Below are 17,766 nucleotides of genomic sequence, written 5' to 3'. Positions count from 1 at the left end.
ATGCTAGGGCAGACTAAACAGGACAAACCCATAGGTGTTAACAGGGACTTTCTCCAGTGGTAGGACAGAAGACAAGGATGTTCTCTGGAAACAACCTAAAGAGCAACTAACAGCAAATCCAGACCCAGCCTAAGTAAAACACCGATATGGCACAACGTCACTTAATCAGTGCATCCAAGTGAAACTATAGTCAGGAGGAAATTACAGGAAAGTAACTAGATATCTTAAACAGTTAACAAACATTTGCATTATGTATATATAGGGAAAATCCCTATGCCATTCATTTCACTGGAATATTCTCCAACTGAAATCAATATTATTAAACAGTAACAATATTGGGGCTTATCTAGGCAAATGTTGTGCTCTTGGGACTGTATTCTGATTCTTAAAACTGCAACAATTTACTGAAATTTGCACCAACTCAGCTGAACAGTGCAAAACTGACACACACACACACACGCATACACATATATGTCTGTATGTGTGTGTGTGTGTGTGTGTGTGTGTGTAAAATAAAACCAAAAATGTTTTAACTCTACTAAATAGTCATCACAAAAAAGGATTCTCCTCTTCCATTAGGTGGCAGCGCATGATCAGTAAATTAGACCTAGAAGAAACTAAGCTAGTGATAAAATACAAACTTCCACTGTAATTATTTTTCATAGTTATTTCCAGGAAAGTAACATAATTCCAATTAGCTATTTCTAGCCAGATGAAGCATATTTATGATTGTTCCTTACTGTTAGATTTTAAAGAATTGTTGCTGGCATTATGGGATGTGTTAGGGAAATGGTGGGAGACTAGGAATAGAGTTTGGCCTGAAATGAACACTAAAGTAGTATGTGACAGGAGGAAATAGGGTGAGAGGGTACAATCTCAGTGTGGCAGAAAAGGGGGGGGGGTAGGCTGGTATCTGGTCTCCCTTTCTTTCAGACTGCAATCTAACTACAGAGATCTAGGTGACAGCAATGGTGAATCCTTCAACCTAAAAGTCCTGCTTTTTAAAGCTAAGCAAATTCCTAGAGAAATATGCTTTATCAAGGATTTAATTCTGGATGAAAGAGCTGACTTGGTAAGTTGTGGACATTCTAGTCTTATCTTCAGAGATTTCAATGTCAATGCTAAGGCTGGCCAGTTAGCTCAGAAGTTTAAGGCTGCCATGACAGCTATTGACATGTTCCAACTGGTATGTGGCCCTAAGCGTGCAGCAGGGCAAATGCTGGATTTTACCTTCTGTTTGTCTGATGCTGGTGATCTCAAAAAGGAGTTTTCTGCAACTTGTGCTGTCATGAATAAATCACTCTCTGGTTTAGACTAGCAGTTGCTATATATTTCCAGGAGTTAAAATAGTCCAATCAAGGTATTGATGTGTCTGAATGGCTTTCTGATGGCACCTGGGGAATTTCCCACCTCCTATGTCAAGGTACTGTTCAAGCCCTGGCTGATCTGTGGAATGCAAAGATAGCATAAGCAGTCACACTAACATTCCTAGGCACCTCTTCCCTCTGGCACAGCTCAGCTGGCACTTTGGTTTACCAAGGAACTGAGAGCAATAAACCAGTCTGATAAGAGAGTTGGAGCACAAATGGAGGAACTCTCATGACAAACCAGACCCGCATTGGGGTAGGACCCTCTTTCAGGCTCATACAAAATCCTACTCTATGATAGTTGGTGCAGCAAGGAGGGCTTACTCCACTCTATCTGTAGAGGTCAGGCCAATGATGTTTTTCTATACCGTACATCACCTCCATTAATACATTGGAGGAAGGGAGCCAGAACAGTTGGAGGTGCACTGTGAGAAACTTTCATTGGTTTTTGCAAACAAAATTTATCTGTTTTGCTTTATTTGGAGATCCAGAGTTGAGGTAACCTTAGGAATCACTTGTCAGATTCATATGGCTACCGCTCAGCTTTAGATCTTGAGGATTTGGGCAGGGTGCATGATGCGAAATGAGGACAACAACTTGCTTGCTCAACACTTGCCTTTCTTAGCTTTTTAAACTGGTCAGGTTAGGACTGACTCAAGTGTGTCTACAAGAGGTGTGTGTCACTTATGTCAAAATGGCAGGCATAACTAGGCAGTTGAGGTCCTGCCCCTTCTTAAGTGTATGAGATGCATGCAGTGCATATTTAAAAAGGCTGGGGCTTTGGTCACTCAACAGAGCTTGACATTCGGACATTGTTGATAATTAAGGGAGGTGATCAATCCTTCCTTGAAAGTGAGATGTGTCTTTGCATTGTTAGAGGTGGTGATTTTAAAATCTTTACTGAAGAAACCTTCCCTTCACCCAGACAATTTTTTCTAATTATAGGGGAATCTCAAATATTCCATTCTTGGCTAAAGTGATGAGAAAATCGTAGCTTTATAACTCATGGTACATTAGGATGAAATGGTTTTGATGGACCCATTTCAATCAGGGTTTTGTGGAGGATGGGATTATCTTGATTGCTTGGTAGATGATCAACACAAGAAACTAGATAGGAGGGGTATGGCCCTGCTAGTTCTCTTGAACCTCTCATTGGCCTTTGATGCCATAAACCATGGTATCCTTCTGGGCTGTCTGGCAAGCATGGCCTTGGTGGCACTGTTGTGATGGTTCCAATTTTTCCTATCAGACACGCTCAGAAAGTGGTGTTGGGGAATTACTGTTTGACTCCTAGGTCATTGACTTGTGGTGTTCCAAAACGTTTAACCTATTTTTTAATATTGTTTAACACAGACACAAAATCACTGGGGGCAGGGGGGGAGATCATTTGGCACTTTGGAATGGGATAAGAGCAATATGCTGATGAGATCTAGCTTTATTCCTCCCTCTCTTCTACTTGAAGCAGTCAATGTCCTTGAACATTACCTAATCTTGATGATGGTCTGGATGAGGGAGAACTTCTGAAATTAAATCCAGACAAGGTGGAGTCATTGTTGATAAGGACAAAACTGAACTCTGGGATTGCAGATCAGCAGGAGAGGCCTTTTTGAAGATGCTTCTGCTGTCAGAAGTTTGACTACTGGGTTCATGGGAAATGGTCTTCTCTTGTGTGGCTCTCAGGCTATGGAGTAACTGTATTACTGTAGCAAAAAAGTCTTTGCAGATATTTCTAAAGCACATTAGTTTACTATGATCAGATTTTTCTTAGACCGATTCCTACCTCACCAAATATAAAATCTAGGTCAATTTGCTTCTTAGGAAGAAGCTTTGTGGGAGGTTGCTGAAGGAGAATAGAGGAAACTTTTCTTCAATTTCTTTTTGATTATCTTAGAATCAAAACTTAATTATGTTTTGTAATTGTAATGAGTATTCCCCATTCTCCTTCTCTGTAGTAGCACCTGCCCTCTGGAATGAAGTTCCCCTCAAGATTCAAACAGCACACACCCTACTGGTGTTTCAAAGGGCCCTGAAGTCCTGGGTCCTCACTCAGGCCTCTGGTGAACATGATTGAAACCTCTTTTCTTCTTTGTTCCTGTCTGGGTTTCTTATCTCTGCCATCTTTGTTCTTTTTTTGTTTTGTGTTGTTTTCTTCTTTTAATGTTTTTAACAATTTGTAAACTGCCCAGAATTGCTGGGAGTCAGGCAGCATATACATTAGATAGATAGATAGATAGATAGATAGATAGATAGATAGATAGATAGATAGATAGATAGATAGATAGACAGACAGACAGACAGACAGACAGACAGACAGACAGACGACCGACCGACCGACCGCTCTAAATGCTTTGTTCCTAATTATTCAGAAAGTTTACTTTTCCCTTCCCCAGATTTCAGGATACTACTTTTCTATAAGTACTGTGCTGATATATTTTAGATAACTTTATCTTTAAAGGGATTTCTTCTGTTTTAATTTATAGACAAGTTCCTTTTCCTATGTTTTCCTATCTTCTTCCCTACTGTAAATGATTATGAGATGAAAACACCAAGGTGAAGCTAATGCCTAAGTCTTTATACTCTGTCCTTTAATACATTATTTCAAATACTTTTGCAAAAAAAGATTTTGCTTTCACATATATATGTACATCTAATTTGAATTTTGTAGAATATGCACCCAATTTTCACAAATACATTAACGTAACTGAAGATCCGAAATCTCCCAAAATGTTAAGGAGTGTAGTTATATACAGTATACTGTAGCAATGCAAGGAAATGGTGTTTAGATTTCTTCTTAATATGAGGGGGCCAAACATTTGATCCTTCAGTTGCAATGTGAAGTTATACAGACCAGCAGACATATCACCTGGGTCTGATTATAAATCTCAGCTACATCCACAATTTTTTCATTTCAGTGGGTCACAGAAAGAATTCCTGACAAGCAACAGAGCCTGGCAAGTAACCTTCAAATGACTGTAAAGGTCCACTCCATACACCTACCTCTCATTCAGTGCTTTAAATATATAAAAAATATTTTGCAATTGACCAACACAAAAGCAACTGTCAAAAGCAACTGTTTATTATGTCTGCCCTCTCACATATATTAAAGTGTTGCCACAAAATAAATGACTACTAAATATATTTTCAGCTATAAAATATTCAACTTTGAAATAAAATACCTGGAACTGGAAAGAAATCTCCCACACTGAATATAGTTAAGGTTTTATTTCAAAAGTCTTCACTGCACAAACCAACTAAGAATGAAATATCCTCATAAAAATAAGAACATTAAAGTTTTGGTTTCTTAAGACCATAAAATAAAGTTTGCTACTGAAGGGCTACAATGAAGATGTTTGTGACTCTCATTACATTTCTTTAAAAAAATACGCCCTGATAGTAAAGTATTTACACTTTCTCTTACTGCCACCCTGACCCCCTACCAAAATAGCTTAGTGCTCCATTGGGGATCGTAATCCTTTGTGAAAAACATTCTGAATACAGAGAAGTTAGTATATTCCAAAATATGAACAAAAATGGAAAAGCCAATGATGTTATACCTTCTACCTTTATATTAAAACAGAGCAGTTTTTTTTACTGTGGAAGCAGGTCATTTCATTTCTTCCTATTATAATTGCAACATCACAGAAAAGACAGCTGTCCCATTATTATGCTAACAAACAAAATAGAAAGAGAACATACTGTCTTCGTTTAAACTTAATTATGCCCTTTATCCATGCTAGAAACAAAATTACTTTCCAGGATAAATACAATTAAATTGTAAAATAGCCAAGGGTGCTTGGGTTGCAGTGTCATAGTGCTGCAACAACAGATACAGATTTTTTTATTTGAACCCTGAATAATCTGTGACCCACAGAGATTACTGGAAATGTGTTTAAGTATCAGGTGTTTAAAAATAATCCTTTTTTTTAAGGGAGGTCAGTTCTAAAGTGACAATCATAATTAAAGAATCTAACAAACACTGGTGAGCCACATATTGGAAATAGTGAATGATGCTACAGTTGGAATTTACATATATAATTAATATTTATTACAACAGGCAGTAAAACACTACTAAGTCAATAACATTATTGGAGGTAGGATTTTATAATATTTTATAAAGAACAATAACATATAATGCCAACTTATATGCAGTGTTTAAGTTGTAATAATTGAGTGCTCCTTTTAAAATATTTTAATAGTATATCTATGTGCTACTTTGTAATTGCAGCATATGTGACAAGTCTTGTTACACTTTGGCTAGCTCATAAGCCTCTGTGGTTTATTATTCACATATATATTATGAAAGCAAGTTTTAACAAAAGAACAAATCAACAGTAATTTATCAAAATGTCACTATTGAAACCTTGTCATAAAGACTGTAGGAATTTAACATGACCACTACTAACAGCAATAGAATTTATGGTTAGAAAAACCATTAAAATTTCAATGAAACTAAAATACATACAGTGGGGCAAAAAAGTATTTAGTCAGCCACCAATTGTGCAAGTTCTCCCACTTAAAAAGATGAGAGAGGCCTGTAATTTTCATCATAGGTATACCTCAACTATGAGAGACAAAATGGGGGAAAAAATCCAGAAAATCACATTGTCTGATTTTTAAAGAATTTATTTGCAAATCATGGTGGAAAATAAGTATTTGGTCAATATCAAAACTTCATCTCAATACTTTGTTATATATCCTTTGTTGGCAATGACAGAGGTCAAATGTTTTCTGTAAGTCTACACAAGGTTTTCACACACTGTTGCTGGTATTTTGGCCCATTCCTCCATGCAGATCTCCTCTAGAGCAGTGATGTTTTGGGGCTGTCGCTGGGCAACATGGACTTTCAACTCCCTCCAAAGGTTTTCCATGGGGTTGAGATCTGGAGACTGGCTAGGCCACTCCAGGACCTTGAAATGCTTCTTACGAAGCCACTCCTTCGTTGCCCGGGCGGTGTGTTTGGGATCATTGTCATGCTGAAAGACCCAGCCACGTTTCATCTTCAATGCCCTTGCTGATGGAAGGAGGTGTTCACTCAAAATCTCACGATACATGGCCCCATTCATTCTTTCCTTTACACGGATCAGTCGTTCTGGTCCCTTTGCAGAAAAACAGCCCCAAATGATGTTTCCACCCCCATGCTTCACAATAGGTATGGTGTTCTTTCGATGCAACTCAGCATTCTCTCTCCTCCAAACACAACAAGTTGAGTTTAGACCAAAACGTTCTACTTTGGTTTCATCTGACCATATGACATTCTCCCAATCCTCTTCTGGATCATCCAAATGCTCTCTAGCAAACTTCAGACGGGCCCGGACATGTACTGGCTTAAGCAGGGGGACACATCTGGCACTGCAGGATTTGAGTCCCTGGCGGCGTAGTGTGTTACTGATGGTAGCCTTTGTTACTTTGGTCCCAGCTCTCTGCAGGTCATTCACTAGGTCCCCCCGTGTGGTTCTGGGATTTTTGCTCACCGTTCTTGTGATCATTTTGACCCCACGGGGTGAGATCTTGCGTGGAACCCCAGATCAAGGGAGATTATCAGTGGTCTTGTATGTCTTCCATTTTCTAATTATTGCTCCCACAGTTGATTTCTTCCCACCAAGCTGCTTGCCTATTGCAGATTCAGTCTTCCCAGCCTAGTGCAGGTCTACAATTTTGTTTCTGGTGTCCTTCAACAGCTCTTTGGTCTTGGCCATAGTAGAGTTTGGAGTGTGACTGTTTGAGGTTGTGGACAGGTGTCTTTTATACTGATAACAAGGTCAAAGAGGTGCCATTACTACAGGTAACGAGTGGAGGACAGAGGAGCCTCTTAAAGAAGTAGTTACAGGTCTGTGAGAGCCAGACATCTTGCTTGTTTGTAGGTGACCAAATACTTATTTTCCACCATGATTTGCAAATAAATTCTTTAAAAATCAGACAATGTGATTTTCTGGATTTTTTTTCTCATTTTGTCTCTCATAGTTGAGGTATACCTATGATGAAAATTACAGGCCTCTCTCATCTTTTTAAGTGGGAGAACTTGCACAATTGGTGGCTGACTAAATACTTTTTTGCCCCACTGTAATGGTAAGAAGTATGTTTCAAGCCTAGAAATGCATACTGATCTAAATATATCATATTAAAGCTAAAATATAAATTATCTAATATATTTTGTTATATAATACATTCTACTAAAAATACAATGCAAGAAGCAGAGTATTAGCTATTAGGCAAAGTTATCACTCACAGAATTGGTAAACTATGGCTAAACTCCTACCTATACTCTAATATTTATGTTTTAGTATCTTATCATTCTTATTTTGGGACCATTCTGCAGGTTATGTAGAACAAACCAAGTTCTGATACTGAAGTCTAATTCAGATGTTATGATCTTTGGCCAATAAAGTGACCTGGAATTAAACTAAAAATCCAATGCCCTTCTTCAACTCTATCCCAATATACTCAGATTCAATGCTGGTATCATGGTTTCTTAAACCATAGATTTCAATCACATCCAAACTTGGAAAACCTGGAAAAGTTAAGATGGTCAACACTTTATAAACCAGGACATGAAACCAAAATCTGATTAGCGTCAGGAACATACTGCCAAAAAATCACAGCCTAAGGTCATTCATTCTCAACTGGACTTGAATTAGATTTGCATGTACATGTCAGACAAATATACCTGAATATATATTTCCAAATATGTTTGTCACCTTCACACTTTATCAAATGGATAAACTGAAGAAATTCTTTTCATGACTAAATCAAATTCCCTATCTATATTACCTTCCTCAAATCACAAACTCTAAAACGTATAGAATTCATGCAGGCAAAACTGCTAGGAATATGAATAAATATTCAGTACTCACTTGTTTATCTCAATACCAAGAGGATTAGCAGGACGTAAAGACAAAGGGGGCATCCCTTTGTTCCTGTCAGTGCGCATGTCATAGTAGTTGATTTCATCAACCCAGACAGCAGACTGATCCAAGATACCTAGATAAAACAAGCACACATTCTTATAACAATAAACTCTGTCCAGTCTCATGAGGTTCTGAATTGCTGAAATGAATCAAAGAAGCTAGTCAAGTATAAATACATATCTAGTTAATTGCTTTGGAAAAGTAGGATAAAATGAACCTGGATTCTAACTTCCCAACTGTTGTTATTGTCATCTTCTAGCCTAATAATACACTCCAAAACTGCAATTAACAGTGGATTTTATTTGAAAAATAGTTCTTTCACATGCATTGCACTATTTTTTATTTTGTTTTTCTTGCAGCTATAATGCAAATGTAAAAGGAAAAAAAGTTAACTCACTGGTAAAAAAAATCTGCATATTTTCCTTAATTCCACTCGGTTTAATATTACAAATACAAACTAATAGTGAAGACAGGATAACAAATAGTATATAGGACCAAACATAAAATTATGTTGTGTCACCAAATCATTATTATTTGGAACTCTTATCTGAATTTACCAGAACTGATTGCTGTTCATAAACCAGGGGATTACGATGCTAGCCTGGGAATATCTTAATTAAACCATGATCAAAAACCAACAAAAACTTTATACTGAATGTAAGCCTTTTCTCAGAGAAGGCTTCAAACAGTGTGGTAAAGTAGTACTTTACACAATCTTGGGTTCAATTCTAATATATTCTCTCAGAGGGCTTCAAACAACAGATCAGAGGGTTTCAAACAACAGATCAGCAAAGACTTATACCACAAAAGTTTATTGAATAAACCACACATCCAGCTCCCATCACCAGTTCATTTTTAAAAGCCTAAACAACATATTAAGTGTTAGAAAAATTATAAACAAGTATGGATATATACACACCTATCTTTTCAGGTTTCAGAAGTTTAAAAGAAACAGTCGAAGTCCCTTTCCCTCCTGACTTTGTAGTTACGATAATGTCCCCTTTGTCATTCTTAGCTTGACCTACTCGACAGACAATTTTGCTGGCAGACATCCATTCAGCAGTGAGAAGGCAATTGTGTCCACAGATTGTCAAGCCTTGGTTAGTGAAGATTCAGATAAAACAGAGAAATAAAAATTGTTATGAATATTTTTAAAATGTCATTATCTCCTATATATCTGAAATACTTTTATTTAAAAGTAGGTCTCATATTAATTACATTCACAGGTACACTTTTAACATACAGTTTAAATGAATGTTTAAGACATATTCACTAGATATACTCAGCTTTACCCACTGCCTGAAAGTAAAGACATAATATAAACACTTAAAAAGTCAGAGTGCCAGTGACACGCTCCTAACATTATTCTCAAACTGTGAATCAAACTTCCTGGGAATAATGGGATCCCTGCATTTTGTGATACATTATATTAATCTAATTTGGCATGGTTTTAGGAAAGGATTGAATGTTTTATCCTAGCTTTCTCTTGATTTCATCTGTCCCATCTTAAATCCAGAGTCATCTTCTACATCCTTCAGCATAATCATTTTTCTACTTTATCATCTGCTTGTCTAAAACTTGTCATTGCCTTCCTCCCTAGGATTAATTTCCTCTTAATGTCTCCAACATAGTATTCATCTTGATCTATTCTTGGACTCAATAAAACATAACCATCTACTACACTCTCTTCTTCACCATCAACCTTAAATCAATAAACATGCTAAGTGATATTAACATTGTCTTCTCAATATTTAACATTACAGATTAACCTTTTACAGGATTTATAGACAGCTCAAACTGACCAGTGACACAATTAGAGAAGCAGAAACTTCACCACTTGTATTATTAGATTTTTATCCCAACTTTTTTATACATAACTCAAGGCAGAGAACATATGCAATACTCCTGCCTATTTTTCCCACAACAACAGCCCTGTGAGGTGGGTTAAGCAGAGATAGTGACTGGCCCAAAGTTACCCAGCTGGCTTTCATGCCTAAGACAGGTCAGAGTCTCCTGGTTTCTAGGCTAGCAACCTAACCACTACACCCAACTGGCTCTCTCTCAGTATTGCCACTGAGAAGGGTCAAAGATGAGCTTGTCCAGGGCTCAGCTGTCCACTGTTGTTTTTCCACCACTGTTACTCCAGGCATCTTTTCATAATCTGGAGCTCTTTGGTAAAGCTCATTATTTATTTATTAGGTAATTGTTTGAATGATTAATTATTAATTAGATTTATATCCTGCCTTTTCATTCAAGAGTTGAAAGGCGCATACATAGTGCTCCTACTTCCTATCTCTCCCATAATAATCCTGCGAGGTAGGTTGGGCTGAGAGAGAGCGATTGGACTAAAGTGACCCAGTGACCTTCCACAGCTGAGGGTGGACGTAAAACAAAAATGCCAACACCTTAACCACTGTATACCATAGTAGTTTAATTTTTCATTTTCATGTTTTATATAATGAGCTTTTAAAAAATCTTCTCTACTTTTGTAGATATCAGGTATATGTAACGTAGACAGTTTAGACAATTTAAGCATGGAAACACCCTGTATTCCGGTGTTTCAGCTTAAGCTCATTTTTGTTCCAAATTGTTTTGACTGTTTTGGACTCCTATAACAGGCTTTTTCTTCTTTTAATTTTTCTAGCCACAGAGACTTGGGTGTAATAGCTGGTGCTTGGATCAGTGCAAAGTCTAGTTCCAAAACAATCAACAGGTCAGACTGTTCCTCCTTCACAAAAAAGATAAAACTCCTCCCTCCCTTCACACAGAAAGTACCCAAGAAGCAGAACTTTCCCACCCTAATTTCCTATATATAAAAGGTTCCTCAGTTAAAAGTAAAGTAAAAAGCTGGATTTTTTATGTTGTTACTTTAACCCCCTTCTTAATAAATCTTACTAATCAGAACTCATAGAGACTTTGTTTTGGGATTAACAGCTTCCAGGCCAGGACACTATCAGAAACCTAATGTTGGATATAGAACGGGTAAATAAATCAGAAAGAATAGGTTCCATCTTTGTGTCAGTGGTTGGAACAAGAGGATTGGAGAAGGGGTGAAGAATTAGTTGAGACAGGAGTTCTTAAACTGTGGATCACAATGCTCTGGGGTTCATGAGCAGCTGGTGGGGGGTGTAGTCGTACACAAATCAGCTGCTCAGGTTTGTGTCAATAAAGCAAATGCACTGTTAAAACTTGCTCCCACATCGCTTAGGCAAACCCACATGTCAATTGCAAAGATGAAATGGGAGCAAAGCTCAGAGCATGCTTTGTCAGAATTTTCACTTTGCCTGTATAAGCCATCAGTTTTATTCGGGGTGGGAGGAGATGTTGCACAAATTCATTTATTATTCTAAGATACTGGAAAGTTTGACAATATGAGTTAAGTGCCCGTGTAGAGCATTTTGGACACTTATAAATTGCATCTGGTGAATAAGTTCAGTTCTAAATTGTTATGGGGAAGTTAGAGTTCACGAATTGCAGTGTAATGCTATTACTCCTCTATGCTGTCCTACTAATACAGGCAGGTTAATAAATACAAAAGTGTGCTTAGGCTGCTTTCTTTTCAGGCAGGTTGTCGCACAAAAAGTGTGTACTGTGCATGTACACTTTAAAAAAGCCTGAGAAATGTATTTTTGCAATTATGTCATTCACGGGCTACACTGTTAAAGTAAATCCTGCTTTGCTTCTCTGCTGGGCTCCATTCTGTTTGTAGAAGCAAATCAGGCAGCAAAAACAAGCTTAACTGCTGCCCTGTTTGATCTGGGAAATTTGAAAAAAAAGGGAACATTTTTTCCTTAAGCTTTCTCTGCGTTGGACAGTATGTAGCATTTAGCATGAACTTCTACCCCCATCTACTTTTGCAGCTGTATGACAAAAAAGAAAAAAAATGAAACAAGGAACTTGTTTTGAGATCCCTTTGTTACCTAAGGAAAAAAAAGTATACTGACTTTTGTTTCACTGGAACACTTAAAACTCACGATCAGTATTTTCACTCCTTGCAAGTCCAAATATTCATTTATTTACTGTGTGTGCATATATATCTATATATGTAAACATACACACACATATATTTAATCTCATCACAAACAATACTAGAACAATTTACAATACTCATAAAATACATAAGATAACTCTCCCCCTTAGTAGTAAATGTCTTGAGAAGGTGAATATAAAAAAAGGTAAGTTTTTAAATGATGCTTAAAACTTGTTAGCACTGAGGCTAACTTACTGTTGAGGGGACAGATGTAGGTGGTCCTCATTTAACGACCACTTGTTCAGTGACAGTTCAAACTTACGATGGCACTGAATGAGGGGTAGTTACGATTTGTCCTCAGAGTTCCGGCCATTGCAGTGTCCCCCAGTCGTATGATTGTGATCTGGGCACAAGCAACCAGCCTGGATTTCTGACCATCACAGCGTCCTGCAGTCATGTGATCATGATTTGTTACCTTCCCTGCCGGCTTCTCATAAGCAAAGTCAATGGGGAAGCCAGTAGGAAGTTGGAAGCTGCGGTCATGTGAGGTTGCTTAACAACCCATGTGGTCCTCGCTTAATGATGGCAACTGGGACTGCTGAAACTGCCATCACTAAGCAGTGCAGTCATGTGACATTGCACTTTACAACCACATTGCTAAGCAATGGCAATTCGGGTCCCAACTGCCATTGTAAACTGAGGACTACCTGTATTTCAATGGCTGTTTATTTATCCTCTACAGTTATCTTAGTTGCCATCAGTTACATCACTTCTTCAAATTCATAACACAGAATTATCAAAACTGGGCACTAATTGGTGCTCCTGATGAAGCTGTGTGGAATGAATTCCACTACCTTTACTTATTTATTAGTTCAACTTCTAAGGCTGCCCTCTTGCCTGGCAACTCTGAGTGGTTTACAGAAGGTTAAAAAAATAAATAATGAAAAATCAATATCACAATAATAAAAGCTGCTATGCCAGGGAGAAAGACAGACATACACAATGTTCAATGGGTTCATGCATCATCCTAGGCCACTGCCTGTGGAAAGAACCAGGTATTTAAGGATTTCCTAAAGGTCAGCAGGATCAGGGATATGGATCAGAGGCAGGGATGCTGCTCCAAAGGCAGGTACAATGACAGAGAAAGCATAAGTTGATATTGTTTTATTGATGGGACCCAGATTATGCCAACACTGTCCAATCTTATAAGATGAGCAGAAATAGTTGGAGAAAGATGGTTCTGCAAATATCTAGGCCTTCATCCAGGGTTGTCATGAATGGCTTTATAGATGACAACCAGCACCTTGTATTGCACTTGGAAGCCCACTGGTGTACTTCACAAAGAAGTGTCTCATGGGACACTGAGACATGCCCATGCCTACTGACACCGCTGTATTCTGCACCAGCAGTAGCTTCCAAGTGGTCTTCAAAGCCAGCTCCATGTGGACACATTGCAATAATCCAAACACAAGGTGACTAAGGCATCAATGATAATGAGAAGGGCACAACGGTACACAAAATGAATCTGCGCAAAAGTAAAAACTTACCTATCAGATCTGTTGGTCCCATTCCCAGGTTTTCTCCTCGAATTGTGACCTTAGTCCATGCAATGCCTTCATTAGGAGAAATGCCCGTCACAAGAGGGGGTTTACGTGTATGAGACATAGTTGCCTTTCTTCTTTGATCAAAGATTCAAATATTCCACAAACTAATTAGTAAAAACATATAATAAACTATTTATATACAATTTCTACAATAAACATGAAACACTTCATTGAAATGCTTTTTATGAACATGTTATTTAACAGAAATATAGCTTGTTAAGTTGCAATTATTTATTTTCTGCATTTCTACCTTGCTGCAATCTGATAACTTTGGTGGATCACATTATAAAAGGAAATTAAAATATCCATGGTACATTTAAAATTACAGTACAATCACTAAATCAGAAAACCCATAGGCATTATAAGATCAGTACAACATTGATGATATAAATAAATGCAATTTCTTTTAAAAAAAAGCATAACCATGAGAGTTTTATTCCAGATTATATGTTGGTGGTACAGATGGTACCAGTTCTCTGTGATTTTTTTCCCCCCATGAAAGTTAATCTGATTTGGATGCACTGATTCCTGCAACATCAGTGTGACATTTTTTAGCCACCATCATTATGTGACTTTGGATTTTTTAAGAAAAAAAAAGTTTATTCTACAGTCTGTTCACTGTTCTGGAGCTCCTTTCAGAACATTACCTGGGCCTCCAGATGTTGTTAGCCTCCAACTCCCATGAGACCAGGTTACCATTTGGGGATGACTGGGGTTGTAGTCCAACAACATCTGAAAGATCACAAATTCTCTAGTGCTCCTATACAGACTACCAAGATTGCTGTTAGCTTCATTTAAAAATAAAACTAAGACCAAATCATCATCTGACCCAAAAACATAAGATTATCTGCAAGACTGCCTGGCACCATAAATATAAATGGGTAGAGATCAGGTATATAGAAAGTCCTTCAGCTACTATTAGAGAGGACTATTTTAGGTCAAGACATCTCCAACCTCAAGATGACAATCAAAGGGTGGAGTGCGAGGATGTTGAGCGGGTGCTTGTTGACAGGTTTAACTTGATTCCGGGAGGTTTAGGCAGGATTTATGAGGACGATTCCAAAGCTGCTTCTAAGACGACTCTGGCCCAAGAGCTGGCGACAGACTTTCGAGAGGCCGAGCCTGCTACTCGCTTACTGCGTACAAGAGCATCTTCTGCCTCGTTTACAGCAAAACAAGGCTCAGTCGACACCAGCTCTCGCCTCGCCGACAGAGGCTCGAGGGCCGGGCTCACGAGAATCAACGCCTCAGCCGTCGCTCAGGAATAAAAGACAACAACGCCGCACAATCCCAATCTCCCCCTTCCCGCCCCCCGCCACCACAGTCCCACCTAAGCCGACCTACCGGTTAGCGGAGGAAGCCGCCTGACCAACAGCGTCGGGGGTGGGAGGAGGCCGCTTCGGATTGGCCGAATCCGCCGTGCGGAGCAGGAAGGACACGTGACAGGAGTGGCCAAAGTCAGGACGCCTTCGCGCAAACCCGCGAGCACACGTGACGAAACTCAAGGGGAAGCGCTGGCTGGCTGAGGCTGAGCTGTCACTCAGTCAATTCCAGCCAGTGGCTTGCAAGAAGGGGGCGAGAAGGTGAGCGGACGTTCTCGTTCCTCCTCCTAGGGGCGGAGCGGGCGGGCAATGGAGAGAGCGAGCGTGAGGAAGAGGGGGAAAATTGGAGTTGGCGCTTTGGAGGTTGGACTGGTGGAATCGGTAGTGTTTTATTTCAGAAAGCCGTCAGTTCATTAACCATAATCCAGAGGGCCAAGGTGGGTGCTACTCTTCTTTATTAGCATTTAGAGAGTAAAAATAAAGTAAAAAGAGTTTTCCATGTATTTTTTAAAAATCCCACCAAATGTTGTTCTATGCTTCCGAAAAACAGGCTGAGGTAAGTGAAGGAAAAGGAAGTACATACCCATTTTGGCAGGTTGTTTTTTTTTTAAGTAAATGTAGTGGTTAGATTTATGTCCTATGCTCAAGGCAGCATGTATAATAATCCTCTTCGCAGCTGTATGTCCAAAACAACCCTGTGAAGTCCATTTGGCTGAGAGAATGACTCGCTCAGAATCACCCAGTGTACTTCCATGGTTTAGGATAAATTGGAGCTTGGATCTCTGTGATCATAATTCATTTTCAGTCATTTTGCATACTGATGTCAAGCAGTTGGCGCTGAATTACCAGAAGTGTCCCGTGAACAACACTTAGCAACAGATGACCTTTTAGATTGTTAATTACGGGTGGTGATGGTGAAGCGTTCTTCATTGCCTTGGCTGCTTTTTCCGATTTAGAAAAAGAGTTCGAGAACATGGTTTCTTAATTCAGTAATACAGCCTCACAGTGCAAGACAAGACAACCCCGTCTGGTATGCTGGGCATGACTGCTCCCTTCATCTTCATGTTTCTGAAAATCTGGCATTATGAAAGTAGCGGTGCAAAATGATAGGATTTACACACTGAGGAAGAATTCAACTAAAGTCTAATTACTCAGATATTTGACATTGAATTGATATTTTGGGTAGGAAAGTGGTACATTTTTCAAACATCTGCTTGTTGAAAAATACATCAACCAAGTTTGAATTTAAAACTTTAATAGAAGACCTATGTATAAGAAAAGAATGGAGCAGCATTACAAGAAATCCTCTGTATACATTTCTGACATCTGTAAAGCAAGGAATGTTAATTAAAATAATAAAATACAGCAGTACTTAATACACTGGGGACATTAATTACATTTAGGTACCCAACTGAAGATTATTGGAACATTTGGAATAAAGTTATAATACCATAAAAACAAAATAAGACTACAGCCTAGTGGATGAAAAAAATAAATAACAAGAAGGAAGTACATATGTGTGTGTGTGTGCTGTGTATGTTATTCACTCCAATTTTTTTCCATCCTCCCCTAGTCTGCAGTAGCAAAGCATTCAAGTCAGATATTCATTGGAATTAAGACAGAACTATTCAATAATATTAGAAGTAATAGCAGTACACTTTAGTGGATTTTAGGAATTGGCACACTATATCTCTTTCCATTATAATATGGATACATGTATTGTAATAAAAACATTGAGCTTCCCAAAGTCTATTTCTACTCAACTGTTTTCATGCTTATTGTAGAACACTTGAAAAAAATCCTCACTGTAATGATGAGCATGAAGCACATTTAAAGCATTAGGGTTTTTGGTTTGACCACTCTTCGAAACCAGTACATTAATAGGATTGATTTTTTTTTTAAAATAAAGATGCAAAGCACGGACAACACTTGTCTGTAAAAGTATTCATGAAGATGTTTATAGCATCCATTGTACTATAGTTATTTGTAGACCATAATCCATATAACAGAACAGTGTATTTCATTAAGACTGCCGTTCTGTTCATTAAATCTTAATTTATGATGACTGATTCAAATAATTGAATGTATAAACATTTTAAAGTGAAAAAAGGGCTCTTGTTCCTTTTTCATCTGCAAAAAAGTTTCTGCCTGCCAGTGGGTTTCATACACCAATTGATTCTGTATGCTTATTTTGACAGACTTGCCCTCCCACCCACCCACCCCCCACCAAATGGGCTAGGGTGAGGCTTAGGCTTTACCACCACTTTTAAAATACGCATTCACAGCCATATTGTAAAGAGGCTTATGCATGGTAGCTCTGCAAAATGACTGACTATTAGAAAGTCTCTTTTTCCTTCTTCTGTCATCACTGTACCCTGTCTTTAGGTATGCAGGAAGCAGGGACTTGTAACAGGAACACGAGTATTTCCAGCAGGAGTTCCTAGTGATGCCACCCAGGTTGCTGCTTTCTTTCCCACATGGATTTGTTTAGTAATTGAATTCCAAAAAGCTAGATAAAAAATATTTTATTGAAATGAAGAAAATGGCAGTAAGAGAAGATGCAAGAAGGCCACCATGTGAAATTAATTAATATACGTT

At 38.4% G+C, this 17,766-nt stretch overlaps 1 protein-coding gene across 2 annotated transcripts in view; it reads right to left on the bottom strand.

Annotated features, from left to right (window-relative positions):
• Nucleotides 1-15,280, bottom strand: part of EXOC2 (exocyst complex component 2) — a 97,028-nt gene extending 81,748 nt beyond the window's left edge. Inside the window, exons 1-4 of one of the 2 annotated variants that reach the window (XM_007423857.3) lie at nt 15,191-15,280; nt 13,790-13,950; nt 9,192-9,368; nt 8,219-8,345 (exon numbers count right to left, since the gene is read on the bottom strand). In XM_007423857.3, coding sequence (XP_007423919.1) covers nt 8,219-8,345; nt 9,192-9,368; nt 13,790-13,907 — 422 coding nt within the window. In that variant the 5' untranslated portion in view covers nt 13,908-13,950; nt 15,191-15,280. Of the gene's footprint in view, nt 1-8,218; nt 8,346-9,191; nt 9,369-13,789; nt 13,951-14,800; nt 15,133-15,190 lie in introns of those variants that run through there. The other variant, XM_007423858.4, reaches the window with a different exon arrangement.
• Nucleotides 15,281-17,766: the final 2,486 nt, after the last annotated feature.

This window comes from Python bivittatus, unplaced genomic scaffold (assembly GCF_059951505.1).
Source record: "Python bivittatus isolate LINGU-HERP-01145 unplaced genomic scaffold, Pbiv_v1 ctg000840_np1212, whole genome shotgun sequence".
Lineage (NCBI taxonomy): Eukaryota > Metazoa > Chordata > Lepidosauria > Squamata > Pythonidae > Python > Python bivittatus.
This window is presented reverse-complemented; position numbering and strand designations above follow the sequence as displayed.